General features: G+C 40.7%; 1 protein-coding gene across 1 annotated transcript in view; it reads right to left on the bottom strand.

Annotated features, from left to right (window-relative positions):
* The window catches only part of PALMD (palmdelphin), a 29,462-nt gene extending 17,050 nt beyond the window's left edge, over positions 1-12,412 (bottom strand). The window contains exons 1-3 of the mRNA XM_035902866.1: positions 12,368-12,412; positions 6,903-6,983; positions 1,684-1,814 (exon numbers count right to left, since the gene is read on the bottom strand). Of these exons, the coding sequence (XP_035758759.1) occupies positions 1,684-1,814; positions 6,903-6,983; positions 12,368-12,412 (257 nt within the window). The remainder of the gene's footprint in view (positions 1-1,683; positions 1,815-6,902; positions 6,984-12,367) is intronic.
* Between the last annotated feature and the right edge of the window lie 2,671 nt (positions 12,413-15,083).

Genomic DNA, 15,083 nt, shown 5'->3' with positions numbered 1-15,083 from the left:
CTGAAATATTTCACTGTTTTTAAGGCAGTCAGTATGTCAGGAGTTCAGTAGCTTTCCTTTCTAGTGGCATAGACATTCACAGACCTCCACTATAATAGCACTGCTTGTTCTTTACTCGGGTGTTGTCAAATGAATTGGAAACGGTGTAGATATAGGTTATGTCAGGAGAATAAAAGCATCCTTCCTGCAACATAGCCACACACCAAATCCAGTTCTTGACTTGGTTCTGAGACTTAAAAGAAAAAAACCCAAAACCTCCCCATAGTTTTAAAGATGTCCCATCACCAAATTTCTTCAGGCATAAAGGAGATCTCGGCTAAACCCACAGCTCTTGCTCAAAGTCACCAGGACTTTGAAAACCTAGTCTATCCCAGTGCTTGGAGGAGGGCTGAACTTCCCGTGGGCTGGTGGGGAGCTACTTGCTCCATGCGAGTTCCCTGTTGCTCCTGAGCCAGTCCTGCCCCACAGGGTGGTCACGGTGTGGTGGGGACCCCTCTTGCATGCCTTCGTAATCGCAACCTGCTGGGGTGTTGTTAGAGCACACTGTCTGCCTCCTACCACCGCAAGAAAGAATTCCACAGGGGTGCGTGAAAAGCTGTTCTGTTGAGAAAAGTGCTTTCAAGCAAGAAGTCAGCATAATTATAGGACAAACTAGCACTAGGCTGCTGCCTGTCAGCCAAGAGAATTATTGTTTGTGTCAGAGATGGAGTAAAGAGGGAAGTAGGTGGGAGATAACCGGAGGAGGTAATCTTGGTGACAACTTTTGCCAAAAGAGTGTGTGTAGGAGGACAGCGGAGGAAGAGGAGAGTATGGAGGAAGATGCTATTGAACTGAAATAGAGGAAGAAGCCTCAAAAAAGGATGATGAAACTTTCCAGAATCTAAAGAAACAGGAACACTTCATCTTTTCTGTGGGTGCTAATGGGTAGTACCAGCCAGCATGCCTGGGCCCAGGGAAGGAGCTGATTGTGTACAGAGCCCTGTGGTATTTGGGAAAGGCTAACTGCAGGTAATAAGCACCTGGAATTGTGTCCGTAGTAAATAAGAGTCATATGTGAGACTGTCTGTGCAGTTTGATGTTAGCCATATGTGGTAGGGAGGCATTAAGCAATGAGACTTGTAGGGACATCTCTAATAAAATGTGGAAAAAGGCCTTTGCTGTAACAGGTGTCTGGGAATAAACTGAGGACAAAACAGGACGGAAGATAATTGAAAACAAGGCGAGTGATACTAATGGGGCTAGGCAGCCTGTACTGTTCTGAAGGGCTGTTATGGTAGGAGCCAGGACTTAAAGGCTGTGCAGCACCTAGAGAAACTGAAGGACTTTTAAAATTATTTACTGTTATTTTGAAACTCTGATTCAACGATTGCTATCTCTGAGCAAAGCCCATATACTGTGGCTTACATCTATTGAGTATAGCATGAAAGGGGTATCTGGAATTAGAGAAACAAATACTCTGCAAGATATTTATTGTGCAGTTCGATAAAATTCACAGCAGGGAAGCTTGCATTGTGTATTCTCTAATTCTAGCTGACCACAAAATATAAGAAAGGTTGCTTTACTCTGTGTATCAAACTGCATATCTTTAGCCCTTGCTGACATTTTAATCTTCTACAAAATAAGGTAGGACTTTTAAGAAGGAACCATTTTAACCCAAACAGAAGGGCAGGGCTACTACCTTACCTGAAAATGTCTTGTTCCAGCTCATGAGTCCGTTGTTGGTCCTCCCGATTCTGCTTTTGCATTTCTTCTAGCTCTTTTGGAGTCAGAGAACTAAGGCCATCCAACAGCCATTTTTCTCGCAAGGCCTTTTTCTGATGGGGGAAAAAATACAGACAAGTAAGCATCCTTTAAAAGTTAGGATATGCAGTCATTTACTGTATTTCTCTTGATGCCACAGGTGTGATCCACATCCTTGTGCTGTATCTGGCATAAGGCAACCTGACAGCACTGATTGCTGCTGAAAGAAATACTAAGAAACATTTGTGTTCTTGAGATTGCCCCTACAACAGCATCTCTAAATAAGTCAATCCAGGGCTTACATATTTAGGTCCTGACCCATTTAGTGCCTGTGGAGTCCTTTCTGTACAGCAGTGGCTTATAAATGGCCATATTGCATGTGTAGAGGTGAGTGGATCTCTCAGCTGTGCTTTCAAGTTTTGAAAAATACGGCTGTATGCACTGATTGCTTCCTACAGCTGCCTTACAATATGAAAGGTGGCATCTGAAAGTCATCAGAGCTTTCTAAAATATTCCTGGTGGGGGAAAAAAATATTCGTGGAGATAAGTTTATATTTGCAGGCTAGAGGTTGTAAACCATGCAAACTTTTCTTCACTCTATTCCCGTCAGTCTAACTGGGGAATATAAATCCAGTTGCTGCCTTGGGGAAGAAGTGGGAGTCAGGGTTCCTTAGAAAAACTCTTTCAAAAGGGGGGAAAAAAGCATGCATATAAGGGTTTTAATTGACCATGAATTTTCCATTTGTAATTTCGATTCCTTGAGCTGTCTGACTTCCATGTTAGGTTTTTTGTTTTTGTTTTTTTTTTCCCCTCTATAGTTTTGTAGGTTGTGGGTGAAGATTAAATTGGATTTTGACTGCTCCGCTTTGTGCCCAGCAGTGGTGAGAAGGCTGCATTAACCTCACTGCTGCTTGCAGTGGCTCTTGGAATCCCTGCCCGCATCCTGTGTGTTGAGTCACTTAAACTGTTGCTTCCTACACTTTTCTGTTTACTGTATACTTTACAGGAGGTTATTACTGAGGCCCAATCAATGGAGGAGGATGTGTGTAGGACCTGATTGCAGTTAAATGCAATTTTCAATTTGCTTGATGTGTGACATATATGATGTGATAGAAACTGTGGCTAGAACAGGCTCGTTGGGAATTCTGTGGCAATCCAAGGTACTTTTATTTCTTTTTTTTTTTTCCTTTGTGGAACATAGGAGCAGCGTTTCTGTGTTTCCAGTTGCCTTAGACCCGAGGGACAGTACTTTGTCTCTTAATGCTGGATCCCAGGAGATCTGTGGGAAACGAGGGCTGCTCAAGACTGATGTCCCGAGCCTTGACTCTGGCTGTAGGATGATCACTTGGCAGCACTTCCTGGCAGTTGTGTCTTAAGCTCAAATGAAATATAAATGCAGATTGTAATAGAATGTTTTTACCCAATATGGTAGATGCACGTAGCCTGGTGTTGGCACAACTCTTTTTGACCACAAAATACTGTTTTCTCAAGCTGGAGGGAAGAGAGTTATCAATTCCCTTTCAATAAAGCTGTTTAGATTGTAATGATAAGTAAGGCTCCTAGAAAAGTGAGATTTTAATCCTGGCTGGAACTGAATTAGTCTAGCATTGCTGTCTCCAAAAATAAATCCATAATTCCTTGTGAGAATTACCACAGGGCTGGCATTGTAGAGCTCAGAAACCAATAACACCCATTGAAATAAAAAAAGCTTCATGTACCTATAGGCCCAAGAAAACAAACTCCCTAAAGACAGGCAGAACACAATAGTGTTATTTTCGCCTTTTCCTAGAATAGTTTGCTGCTGCTCCCAACTAAATGCCATGTAATCTTTTTAATTTAATTAGCCACTTCTGAAAGAATGAGACATTGTGTAGTTTGGAAACAGCCTTTGAACAACAGATAGTTTCAAGGCTGCTCCATTGGGGCATCAGCATAAGCCTGTGCAGGAGCAGCTGCTTCGGGGCTGTTGGGTTCTTTCTGCTGTGTAGCATTTCGTTCTGCTGTAAAGCATCTCTGGCTCGGTACTAGGTTGTGTGTGTGGTTTTGCGCTTATATGAAAGCACTTTCATTATGCATTAGGCTCGGTATGTTAAGGGAAAGGGATACTTCTACATTGTGATGTGATAAGACCCTGGGAATGGCCAGAGTGCTGGAAAGCAGTTGCTTTCTTTTGTAAGTTCATGGTCGCATCAGGAGTACTGTGACAATATTCTGAAAATTCTGTGAATAAATGTCCTATGCGTGCTCCTGCTGTAACTCCACTGTAATCCTTCCTGAGGCTGGACTAACACTTAGGGAGTCATCCTCCCTGGAAGGTACAGGCACAAGTGTTTTGAGTTTGTGGGTCTTGCTCTCCCAGCAGTATGGCAGTTCACCTTACGGCACGTTGGGGGAGCCATGAATCGTTTTCGCAGAAGAGGTAGTTCAACACTGTTACCTCCTGGAACGAGAAGGTATGTGCCCAGCACCTCCCAGGTAGCACTGATGGAGTTCAGGCATGTCAGAAATGAAACACTTACTAAGCTAAACTAGAAAAGTTCTTGGAAAGTATGTGCAAATCAGTGTTGACTATGCTTTTCAAGCAACTCTGTCTGGGCCTTTCCCTTGTTGCCTCAGTGAGAAGGACACCAGGTAGGAAGAAGAATTAGTTGCTGGTGCATCTAGAATTACTTAAGGATGAAATTTCCCTTGTACCCTCACTAGGAGCCCCTGTTACCTCCTGCAGTTCCATGAAGCCCTATCCACACAAGTGTGTGTATTTGCTTGTGTGTCCTCCGCTTCATGTGGTAGAGGCGCACATGCAGGGAATAATATTCCTTCTCCAGCATGGTTCTGCTGGATAACTAAGGCCTGTTATGATACCTCATCTGTTTTCTCTTTCTAGTAAGAAGTTAGCCTGGGGACAGCAAACAAAGTCATTGGGAAGCCAGAACAGATATTCCTGTTTACAAAAAGGAAGTTTAAAAAAAAAAAAAAAAGTACCAAAAAACCTCACAAAACAAAACAAGAGACTTTTAATAAACATCTTGCTAAGGGTTATAAACAGGAATGAAGAACAAAATGAGGAACAGGATAGTGATATCCAGCTAACAGCGGGATTTACTAACCTGCAATAGTTTCCTAAGGGACACATGCGAGTTATGTTGAATAGGTCATGGAGCCCTGGATTTCACCATGCGTAACTGGTCGGAGTATAAATGAGTGAGATCAACCTGACTCGCTAGGGAAATGAGCCCTCAGTAACACTTACAGAAGTGCCTAAACATTTTAGAAGTCTAAATCTGTTTTTAAGTGATTTCTGCGCTAGTTTCATGTGTAGTTTGACTCCATTGAAATATCTGAATTAGTCTGAAGCAAAAACATTTGTTCAAGGACAAAGCTTCCAGGGCATCAAGCAGGGTTTGTTCACATAGTAATGTCGCATCTTATATTAGGTGCCTGTCTCGGTACTCAGTTGGAAAAAGTAATCTCCATTTTGGGTGCTCCAAATAGCTAATGATACATATGTATTTATACACCATATGTGTGTATATATATTTTTAAATGTATGCTTGATCCCCCTTTGCCAAGTGAATAATTTCCTCTACAGATCCTTGATTCACCTCATATACAATATGACCAATTTTAATTTAAAAATTTTTCAGTACGATATCTGTGTGATTTTTCATAGAACAAGCAAACAAATCACATCCTCTGTCTTCTTCCAAAGGAAAGGAAGAGCATTTCAGTAATACTTTTTTAGGAGTGTTTGAGCTTCTGTAAAATTCCATAAAATATCTTCAGAATAAGTGCAAGGTGGGTTTTTGTTTTCTTAACTTTTTAACTCTGTGGTACCTATTAATGTTATCTGAAGGCATGTACTAAATCTGTAAGGAAAGTGCCCTAGGACTCCATCTGTGCACAGCAGTAGTGAGGATTAGCTGGTTGTCTAGAACAGATCAGTTTATCCTTCTTAAAAGAAGGGCAAAAGAGTCATTCTGAATTTATAGGCATGGAAACTTGAAACACAAATTGCAGTACTCTGTGTAACCATGTGCCAAGATGGAGGAAGACGGTCACACGTCTGCTGCTCGTTAGCTACAGGGCTTGGAAAAGCCATTCCCCTCCCTTTTAGGCAAGACGTTACACAGTTGGTCAAGCCGGTCTCAACGGTCACTACCTTCCAATAAAACCTAAGCATGGGTGACTCTTGCATTGGCTTGCCTGGCCCAGGGAACTAATTTATTATAACTTCCCATTTTATTTTTTTTTTTTCTTTTTGGCCTGACACAAAAGAAGAGGGTGGATGAAACCCAGGATCGGCTGCCTATTTTGAAGAGGAGTCTGTTTTAAATATGCTGCTCCCACATTTGCTTGAGGAGACGTGCCACGCTCCTGGTATGGCATTCAACATATCTTTCTTGAAACAGTTTATGCACTCACATAATTGAAAGGGTATGTAAAATACCAAGTCTTGCATGTTTCTAGAAGCATAGATTTTTGTCTCATCTCCCTAAATGACAGGTACTGCCAGACTGCAAGAGACATTTAAGGAGTGGTGGTGTTGGGTAGAAATCACTGCAATTTCGAGTGTCGACAGGGGTGAATCTTATGGTATCTTGGTAATTTGGACTTTGTAACCCTGAATTTACCATGCCATATTTCAGGACAATATTTGAAGCATTTATGCTTGCTTTTTTTTTTTTTTTTAATATATAAAGAAACAGCATTATTTTACCAAAGAGATGTTAAACAAGCTGACAAGAGGCTATAGCCAAATAAAAATGGGCTGCTTTTTCTTCCCAGAAAAAAGTGCAATTAGACCTCATGATTGTGCTGCACCCTGTACCAAGTGAGGTTGCTGTAGTGGAATTAAGGAGTGAACACACCCAGTCTGAAATGCGAGGCTTAATTTTCAGCTGTGAGTTATTCCTGGTTATGATCTCATTTTATGCCATGAAAGTGATCAAATAACACTAGCTCCTGAGTATAATTTTTTTTCAAAGGGTGATGCTTATTAAAGTCAAATGGGAGTCCTGGCAAGATTCCAAAAAGCTGTGAAAATTTGACAGTAAAAGCATGACTTAAATGCATGAAGATTTGCATTCCAAAATCCAAAGCCTTTATTCATGCTGAACAACTTGAGGCTATCTTTAGTTACATAAATCCAACACTTTACTTACCTTTAAATGTTGATGTTTCATTTTTTCCTCTTCCACTTTTAGACGTTTCTGTGTAATTTCTTCTTGCAGTTTTCTTTTGTCCTACAAATTAAGAGAACAATAAAACTTAGAGAAATTACTTGTTGCAAAAAAAAAAAAAAAATGTTGTTCAGCAGCGTGAAATCAAGCCATGCAAATAAAGCCTTATTTTTAAAGCTTGTATGGTGCTTAGGCAGTGCCTAATTCTTAGCAGCAACAGCTCATGTCCTGTGCAGGTAGGGTTTCCATGACTCCTTCTCTGAAGTATGTTTAAACATGTTAATGACCACGAAGCAGGGATGATCTAAATTAAAAATAATTTACTGTTGGGAAGGGTAGGGAAATAGAAAATGGGAAGAAATAACATTTGAGCACAATCGTACGTGCAAAATGAGGTTAGAAATGAGTCTTGACCAAAATTCCTCAGGCAGCCCACACGTCATTTAGGAGAGGAGAGCCTGCGTGGTCTGCACTCTGCAGCTGTGATACATTGCTAAAGGATATGGGCTGTTGGTGAACCCAGCACTGAGCTTACATATCTTATGACTGATAGCTGAAATAACCAGGAATAAAGACATAGAAATTTATTTCATTAGTGGTAAAGGTGAACACAGAAATGTAGTATGCTTCATATATGTTGTTGTTACCTCTCAATTTAGAAAAAAAAAAAAATAAATTTTTGTCTGTGCAAAGGCTCTTTTCATGGCTGTTGAACTTTAGAAGGAAAAACCTCAGGTAGTATTGATCTATCATAGTGCTACCTTCATCCCTTCTGCTACAGATTATAGAAAAAAAAGGAAATGGGTGAGCAGCCTGTGAACGCTGGCAACGCTTGAGCCTCCTGTGACTTTGGATAGCAGCGTGACGTGGAGCGTCCTTGCGGCTCCTCTATGTGAGGCCAAACGCCGATTTAGTACTTTGTGTCCTCAGCAGCCGGTGGGGAAGAAATCATGCCAAAGGAAGCCAACTTACAAGCTGTATGAATGGGCTATTCTCTTGGCCAGCCTTAATGCTCTAAAATCCTGCTGTTGGACAGGGCAACTTCTGCACTTCTTGCTTGGTATGTTTTAGGGAAGTAAATTAAACCATTTGCCGTCCTGTGCAGACATGTTTGCTGACTGGAGGCTAATCCCCCTTTCCATGACAACAGATTACTGATAGGCTTTTTTAAGAGTCTGTTTTCAGACAAGTGTGGTCTAGGAAGGAGTTAACTTCTTCACAAATCTAGGAAGAGCCTTGCCCTTCCAGCTCACCTGAGGAATCAGAAAGTGCTGGGCATGAGGCTGGGAGCTGTTCTCCACAGTTTCCCTGGGATCTGGGATTTGGAAATGGACAGAGCCATAGCGTGCTTGGCTGAATCACTTCACTGTTACTGGAAATCGGAAATTAGCAGGGGGGACATGAGCTATAGGGATGCTTTGTTGAAGGGTAGGATGTGGAAGAAACCACTGAGCCTTGTGGAGATCATGGGCAGGACTACAGGCAGGGCTGAGGGTACGCTGGGGCTTAGCAGGGTAGACTCATTCGAGTGTTGGTCAGCTCTCTTGCAGCTTGCAAAGTGCAGTAGCCATCTGTAAACACCATCTATACTCTACAATTTTTCCTTGATGCTGTTATTCTGCCTCTTTAATACACAGGCAGGTAGGGATCTTGCCTCAAGATACACGCTGCTTTCATCTCTGGAGCGGGTTTGAGTTTTGCCAGTGCTCCTTAATCCGGTTAACAAAGCTACTGAGTTAAGATCACTACAATGTGTAATGTTTCTGCAGTGTCCCTTTTTAAAGACTTTATCCAAGAGCTGCTATGCTGGATTTCACTCAGGTGGTCCTGATTTTGGAGACACAGCATCTGGGCTTTGACCTTCACACCTCTCCTCAATTAGGAAATATTCCTGTTCTCATTGTATAAATGGTCCTTAAATAACTCATCATTAGATGAGCAAAGTGTGACAAGAGCTTGTGTTTACAGACTCTTACAATTCTTTTGTAACCGCTTTTTCTCTTTAATAAAGTTCTGGATAAGATTCTTAGCTAGAGAATAAACTTTTTCTTGGTTTATACTATTAAAAAATATTCTAAGTAAATTTAAATATTTTTTTTTACCAGTGGAGAGGTGAACTAAGAGTTTGGGCAGTCTGAGATGTACCACTGAGAAGTGGTACACAAAAATACTGTGCAGGAAGAAATGAGGGTGTAAAGGCACAAATAACTGCATTTTGAATTAACTGTGCAATAAGGAAACTATTCAGAAATGGAACTTTTGCCTGTTTCTCTTGTTAGAGGTCTGGGTTTCTTTTGCGTACCATATTTTTTCTCTTAAAGATTTCTACTTGTATCCTTTGGTGTTCCAGCATGTTTTAATTTCACTGGTTGGTAATAACTTAATTTTACTGGTTGGTAATAAACATCCATTATACAATTATCCAGATTAAATAGGTTGAAATAGATTGTCTTTTCTGTATCTAGTCAAAGCAAGCTGAAAGTCTAATGCCAGAAGCTAAATTCAAGGATGATGTATGAGGAGCCTTTTTGATCCTTGTGTTGCCAGAATAACTTTTAAAACCCGTTTGGACACTTCTTGCAGTGTATTCTGCCATGCCAACCACGTCTTGCTGTACAAAGCTTTGACTACACGTGTAATGGAATAAACGTTTGTTCCTAGGTAGCCGAGAGATCCATGCTTCTGCTAAACTTCCCACTCTGCCCCTGTAGATGATCAGGGTGCTGGCAGAAGTTCTCTAATGCTCTCGTACTATGCCTGTGTTAATGTGGGCAAGATTTGAGTTTTATGAAAAAGCACCCTCGTCCCTTCCTCTCTGCTGTGCATCAGTGCAAGGTGGGACTTGAACCTTGGTCCTGAGTTTTGCTCCTATGGAATCAAGTGGGACTCTTTCCTGACTTTTCAGCATAGAAAATAATCGTGTTCTAAATTGGCTCTATCTGAAAGGAAGGGAATAGCATCTACAGAGCAGTGTCTTGCTAGGTATCTTGTGTGCCAAGGCCATTAGTCTGTGCCAGTGCCGGCCTGCCTGCTCCCGTGGCAGGTGCCGGGTACTGTCAAGGCCAATGGAGCAGCTAATATTTTAGCTGATGCATTTTTGTTTTCATACAATTTTCCAGAGGTAATGCTTAGTTATTGAGGGGACTCATCTGGAGGTATGGGCACTTTAGTCTGATGGCATGAGACCACAGAAATGTCATAAATCAAATCTTTAATCACAATTCAAATCTTCTATCATTTTTGTTTTCCCATAGAATGGAGGATTTGATGAGAAGGGGTTAAGCCTATGGTTCCTCTTTGACTGTTTTGCCTCAGTATGTTTGCCACAGCAAACACTGAAGCTTTTGTATTTTAAGATACTACGACAGTCTCTCTCTAATGATATGGATGCATTTTATTTTTTACTTGTTATATTCTATATACACCACCAGCAGGTGGGAGCTATATAACAGAGAAAACCAGTTCCTTTTCAGAGCCATGGGAGCATAGAAATCTTAAAATAATAATAATACCAGGGTTTTCCTTTTTGCTTTGCTATATAGAGAAGATACGAAAAAGACTTTGAAACCCCCCAGTGGATCTGCGGGAGCCAGATGCTGTAAAGGAGCCAGGCATTTAACAACAGAAACCAGCCAGGTTTTAGTGCAAACGTAGTTGTTTGCTGCTCTGGGTACCCGAGCGCCCCTTGCTATCCTCTGTTAGATTCTTTACAATGTGCATCCTGTAGGCAGCACTTGAAATTCCCAGGTATGCTGCTCGGGCCAAACCTTCCCGGAGCCACCGAGTAACTCGCAGTTCTAATTGTAACGTGTTGTTTCCTTGGACAACTCGTATTGCCAGTTCTTAAACCTGATGATAACTCCACCTTCATTAGGCTCCTTTATTTCTGTAACAAATACACTGAGCGTTTCAATTAAATGCTCTCAACTGATGAAAGTAGAGAGCAAATAGTCCCTTCATGCAGTAAGGGTAATAAATGAAGTCATGGCCAGAACCCAAATATGATTTCCTATTTCATGTAATGCAAGACCCTGGAAGCTGTCACAGTTTCTTAAAAAAATACTTCTCCAGGACTCATCTGGAGGTGCAGAAGCAGTCAGAGGATGCTAACCCTGGTAGGTTTGTAGGAGTCCTCATCAGGCAAGCGTGCTGCCCGTTCCTCCTGCCAGGCACCAGGAAATACAAAACAGCGCAAGGCCTGGGCTTCTCTGGAGCGCCGAAACATTTCTTATCTTTTGAGCCCATACACTAGAGACAAAGTCCAGGTTATGAGTCTGGTTCAAACACTGTTCCAGTTAAACAGGGAAATGTACTCTAAACCCTCTAAAACATTTCAGTTTACCTTATTGTGGGCTTGAATCCAGGTCTCTAATAAATACAATAAATTGTCCTGGTGGCTTCTATTAAGTGTCTTAATTAAAACCCAACCAAATAAAAACCCAACCTCTTCAGCTCCTGTAGGTGTCCAGTTATGCCTTTTCACATTTCTCTTGGTTCCAATAAGGTGTTTTTTAACTGGCCACCACTTATTCAGCCAGTAGTATTTGTTTCACAAGTAATCTATCATGCAAAGAGTGGGAAAAATATTGTTGTTCCCATTATTTGTCTTTAAAGGTTGCCTGTGACAGTGATCCTTCTGCAGTTTCCCTTTCATCCCAAAGGGCCAAATTTTGTTTCAGTTTAATTCTTTTCTAACTGTATAGGTTTCAGCGGAGATCAAATCAGAGGAGAATTTGGATTCAGCCATTTTTGCTACATCAGGTTATATTCCTTTAAAAGGTAACTCAGGAGTTCCTTTAAAACACAGTATATCTTTTGAATCAGATTTCCCTTTAGAAGAGAAACTGAGGATGTTTTCTGATGTCTTCAGTGCAAACTTCACTGAGTCCCCCTTTTTTTTTTCCTTTGAAAACTGACAGGTATGAATTTGCTTAATCCAAGCTTGTTCTTTTTTACTTTTCAGGCAGCAATATTTACGATAGCTCATCAATAATTCAGAAATTACATTTAATTCCACAATGCAAAACAAAAAGTCTTTTATCTCTCAGTTTTCTTGTGAAATGGGAAAACAGTTTTGTTCTGGAATTCTCTAGCTGCATTTTGACCTGCTGTCCTTCAGGCAAACATTCAGCTGCGATGACAGTAAATATGTATTTTAGACTGTCCAGTAGTGATTTGCACACGTACTTTCACTGCTTTCAATTTAATTTGAAAGTGCAATGCAACCCATAATAAAGTCAGTGCAGGCAACTTTGCTGTCTTAAAGCAATAGCTTATAAACCCGAATTAAAAAGTAACAATTTCAAGCAGACATAAGTATTTTTCTTTTTCTATCCTGGTGTAAATCATTCTTCAGAAAACACCCAGTAGCTCACTAACACAATACTGCTTCTAAGCTTTTTTTTTTTTTTTTTCTTTAATAGCAAATTATAAGTATAAGCACTTACTGTTATGGCCTGGAATCTTTCTTTCAGCAATTCGGCTTCCTCCATTCTAGAAATCAGAAACAGACAAGTAGTGAAGGAAAACAGAATGAGACCATAAGCAAAAAGCCTCCTGGTGGGGCTACAAAAAAAGCCGAGGGGATTTGATCCAAGTCCAGAGCAGCGAGAAGGCAGAATTTTTGACTTGTCGGGAGAGTCCCTGAGGAGATGAGCAGATCGGTCCAGGCGGACACATGTAACGAGGGTGTGTAGGAAGAGGCAGACGTGGAGAGCGCTGGCATGAGCTGACTGACAAGTTGGAACAGTGGAGCACAAGCCCTTTTCCTTCAGAAGCTGCCAACTCTTTGTTTTAATGTGCTCGGTTAGCGTGCCATTGCTTCTTTAACTCTTAAATGCCCAAACCAGAATCTTCCAGGACCATGCTAGAAGTAAACTTTTATTAGGTTCCTATTTCTCTTCTCTCTGTGTATGTTTCTGGTGATGACCAGATATTTTGAACTCATTAAGTTTTCCTATTTCTTACGACACTTATTTCACCTGTGTGTTTTAACCTGCTGTAACGTTAGCACTGTAGAGGGCACAGGGGTTTTTGAGATGGCAGTTTTAGTTTCGTTCCCTGGATGAAATTTTTAGAGAAGCTGTATTCATAGCTGGAAGAATGGTTTAGAACTGCTAACCTAAAGTAAAATAAACTTTAAGCAATCAGCTCTGCCACTGAATGCAAGCGTTAATCTGTGCAATTAGTGGTCAGCTATCTGGGACTCAGGGGAAGCTTTGTTTAAGTAAGGATTTCGGGATCATCATTTCAGTGTTACCAAGACGAGTCTACAATGCCAGCAGCTCTCATTGCCTTTCAGCTGACTTGAAGGGTATTTCACTGCGGACTTTTGCTGAAAACAGCATTATGCTCCTGAAGGGGTGGCGTACATTTTGACCTTTCCAATCCCGCGAGTGGGAGTCAGCCTTCCAAAATCGAGCTAGGAAACTTGCAAAAGAAGTGGAACCACCTCTAGTAAAATCCAGTGGTGGAAAAAATCCCAAACAAGATAAAGCTGAATTCAAACAGCATAAAGATGTAATGTGAACCTGGGATCCTTTTGCTTACCCTTGGTACCCTCTAACTTAAGTCTTTGTAAGGACACCACCAGCAGAGTCAGTCAGCACGGTTGGGGTCTTTGCTGCTAATTCACTGAGATGACGACACGCAGCAGGATTTGGCGAGGGCTTTTACTTTACATGTCAGTACAGGGACCTGAATCTTGGTGGCAAATCAGGCTCGTTGCTAGCAAATTCTAAGACATTATGGAATCGAACACCCAATGGTGAAGTTGCATCCTCATAATTCAATGTAAGTCAGTATTTAATTTCAATTTCCACATTTCTAGTATGTCATCACTCACTGACACACACAAGCAGACTATTGCCATCCACACTGGGATTAGGGACGTGTTAATGTTTTGTTTATCCTGTGATCCACCCTGAGGTTTTGTTCAAACTTGCAAAGACCCCAGGTTTTATTCTCCAGTGAAGATTTTGGGGTTTTTTTCTTAAATATTAATCTATGCCTCATTTGGTCAGCACCTGAAATTAAAAAAAATTACCACATGAAAGCAAATGTGAAGTTCAAAGGCAAGTGTACTGAGGTTTATCAAGAGACAGTTTACATGGGAATTTAAATGTGTTCAGTTTATGGATTTGAGGATGAGTTCAACCACCCCACTGAATTAAGTATATTCTCACTGCAGAAGCCAATAGAGAGACAGTCGTTCTGTTTAATCTTCCATAAGTTAGTACAGCCTGCCTTATTATGTCTTGAAAAAAACCCAAACTTATTTATTCTGTGCTTTTTGTGAAGTTAATCTTAAAATTTAAGTGCATATGTGGACTTCAAAATGTTTAAAAATATTTACAGAGGCAAATGATTACATCAGAAATAAGGGAGCCTGGTTTGGGTCAGAATCTGTACTCTGACATAAATGAGATTCGATTCTCAGTGGGTGGGGAAAGGAGATCAATATTTCAAGTTCAAATTAGAATTAATGGGATTACATTGCTTTGAATTTTTATGATTTATTTTCCTAACTTTATGTTCCAAGATTATTTAAATGCTTTTAAAAACCTTACTTATGGATGTTATACATTTGCAGACGAGAAAAGTATTTGACAAGTCTTTCCCTAATCAAAACCCCCAGATTTTGAAGTAACCCGAAGATGGTTTCTAAAATGTTGCTTCCCTTTTTAAGTGACCGTTATTAAGAAAGTATTTAAAGCCCGCTTCAAACATTTTAAAATGTTTAAATCATATCTATCCCCTTGCTAGGCAGGATTTGTTGTTCAGTCAATAGGTTGTTTTCCAGTTGTCTTAATCCTATTCTAAATGGGATTTATGTGCAGCAGAAGAAATGGGCCAGCTGTCATTTCGTCTGCCCCTTAAGCCTGCTCTGCCAATGGAAGCATCCACGGTGTTATAGGTTAGATCAGGGAATCCGAACAGCTGTGTTTTCAGTCCGCAGGATTCTCAGAACAAAGTTTTTCAGAACTTGCCTGACAGAAATATCTCCAGAGGAAACGATCCACCTATTCTGACAGTTTAAGCAAAGAAAAAAAAAAAAAAGAAGAAGAAAGGTAACTTTTGCAAGAATAATGTGTTAGCCTGTGTTTCTGCAACTGGCAGCTGTATATAGTTCTTTTGGTAGGACACATTCTCTGAGTTGTGCAG

Source organism: Egretta garzetta, unplaced genomic scaffold (assembly GCF_000687185.1).
Source record: "Egretta garzetta isolate BGI_Z169 unplaced genomic scaffold, ASM68718v1 scaffold149, whole genome shotgun sequence".
NCBI lineage: Eukaryota > Metazoa > Chordata > Aves > Pelecaniformes > Ardeidae > Egretta > Egretta garzetta.
The sequence above is the reverse complement of the archived record's forward strand: the minus strand, read 5'-3'. Positions and strand labels throughout refer to the sequence as shown.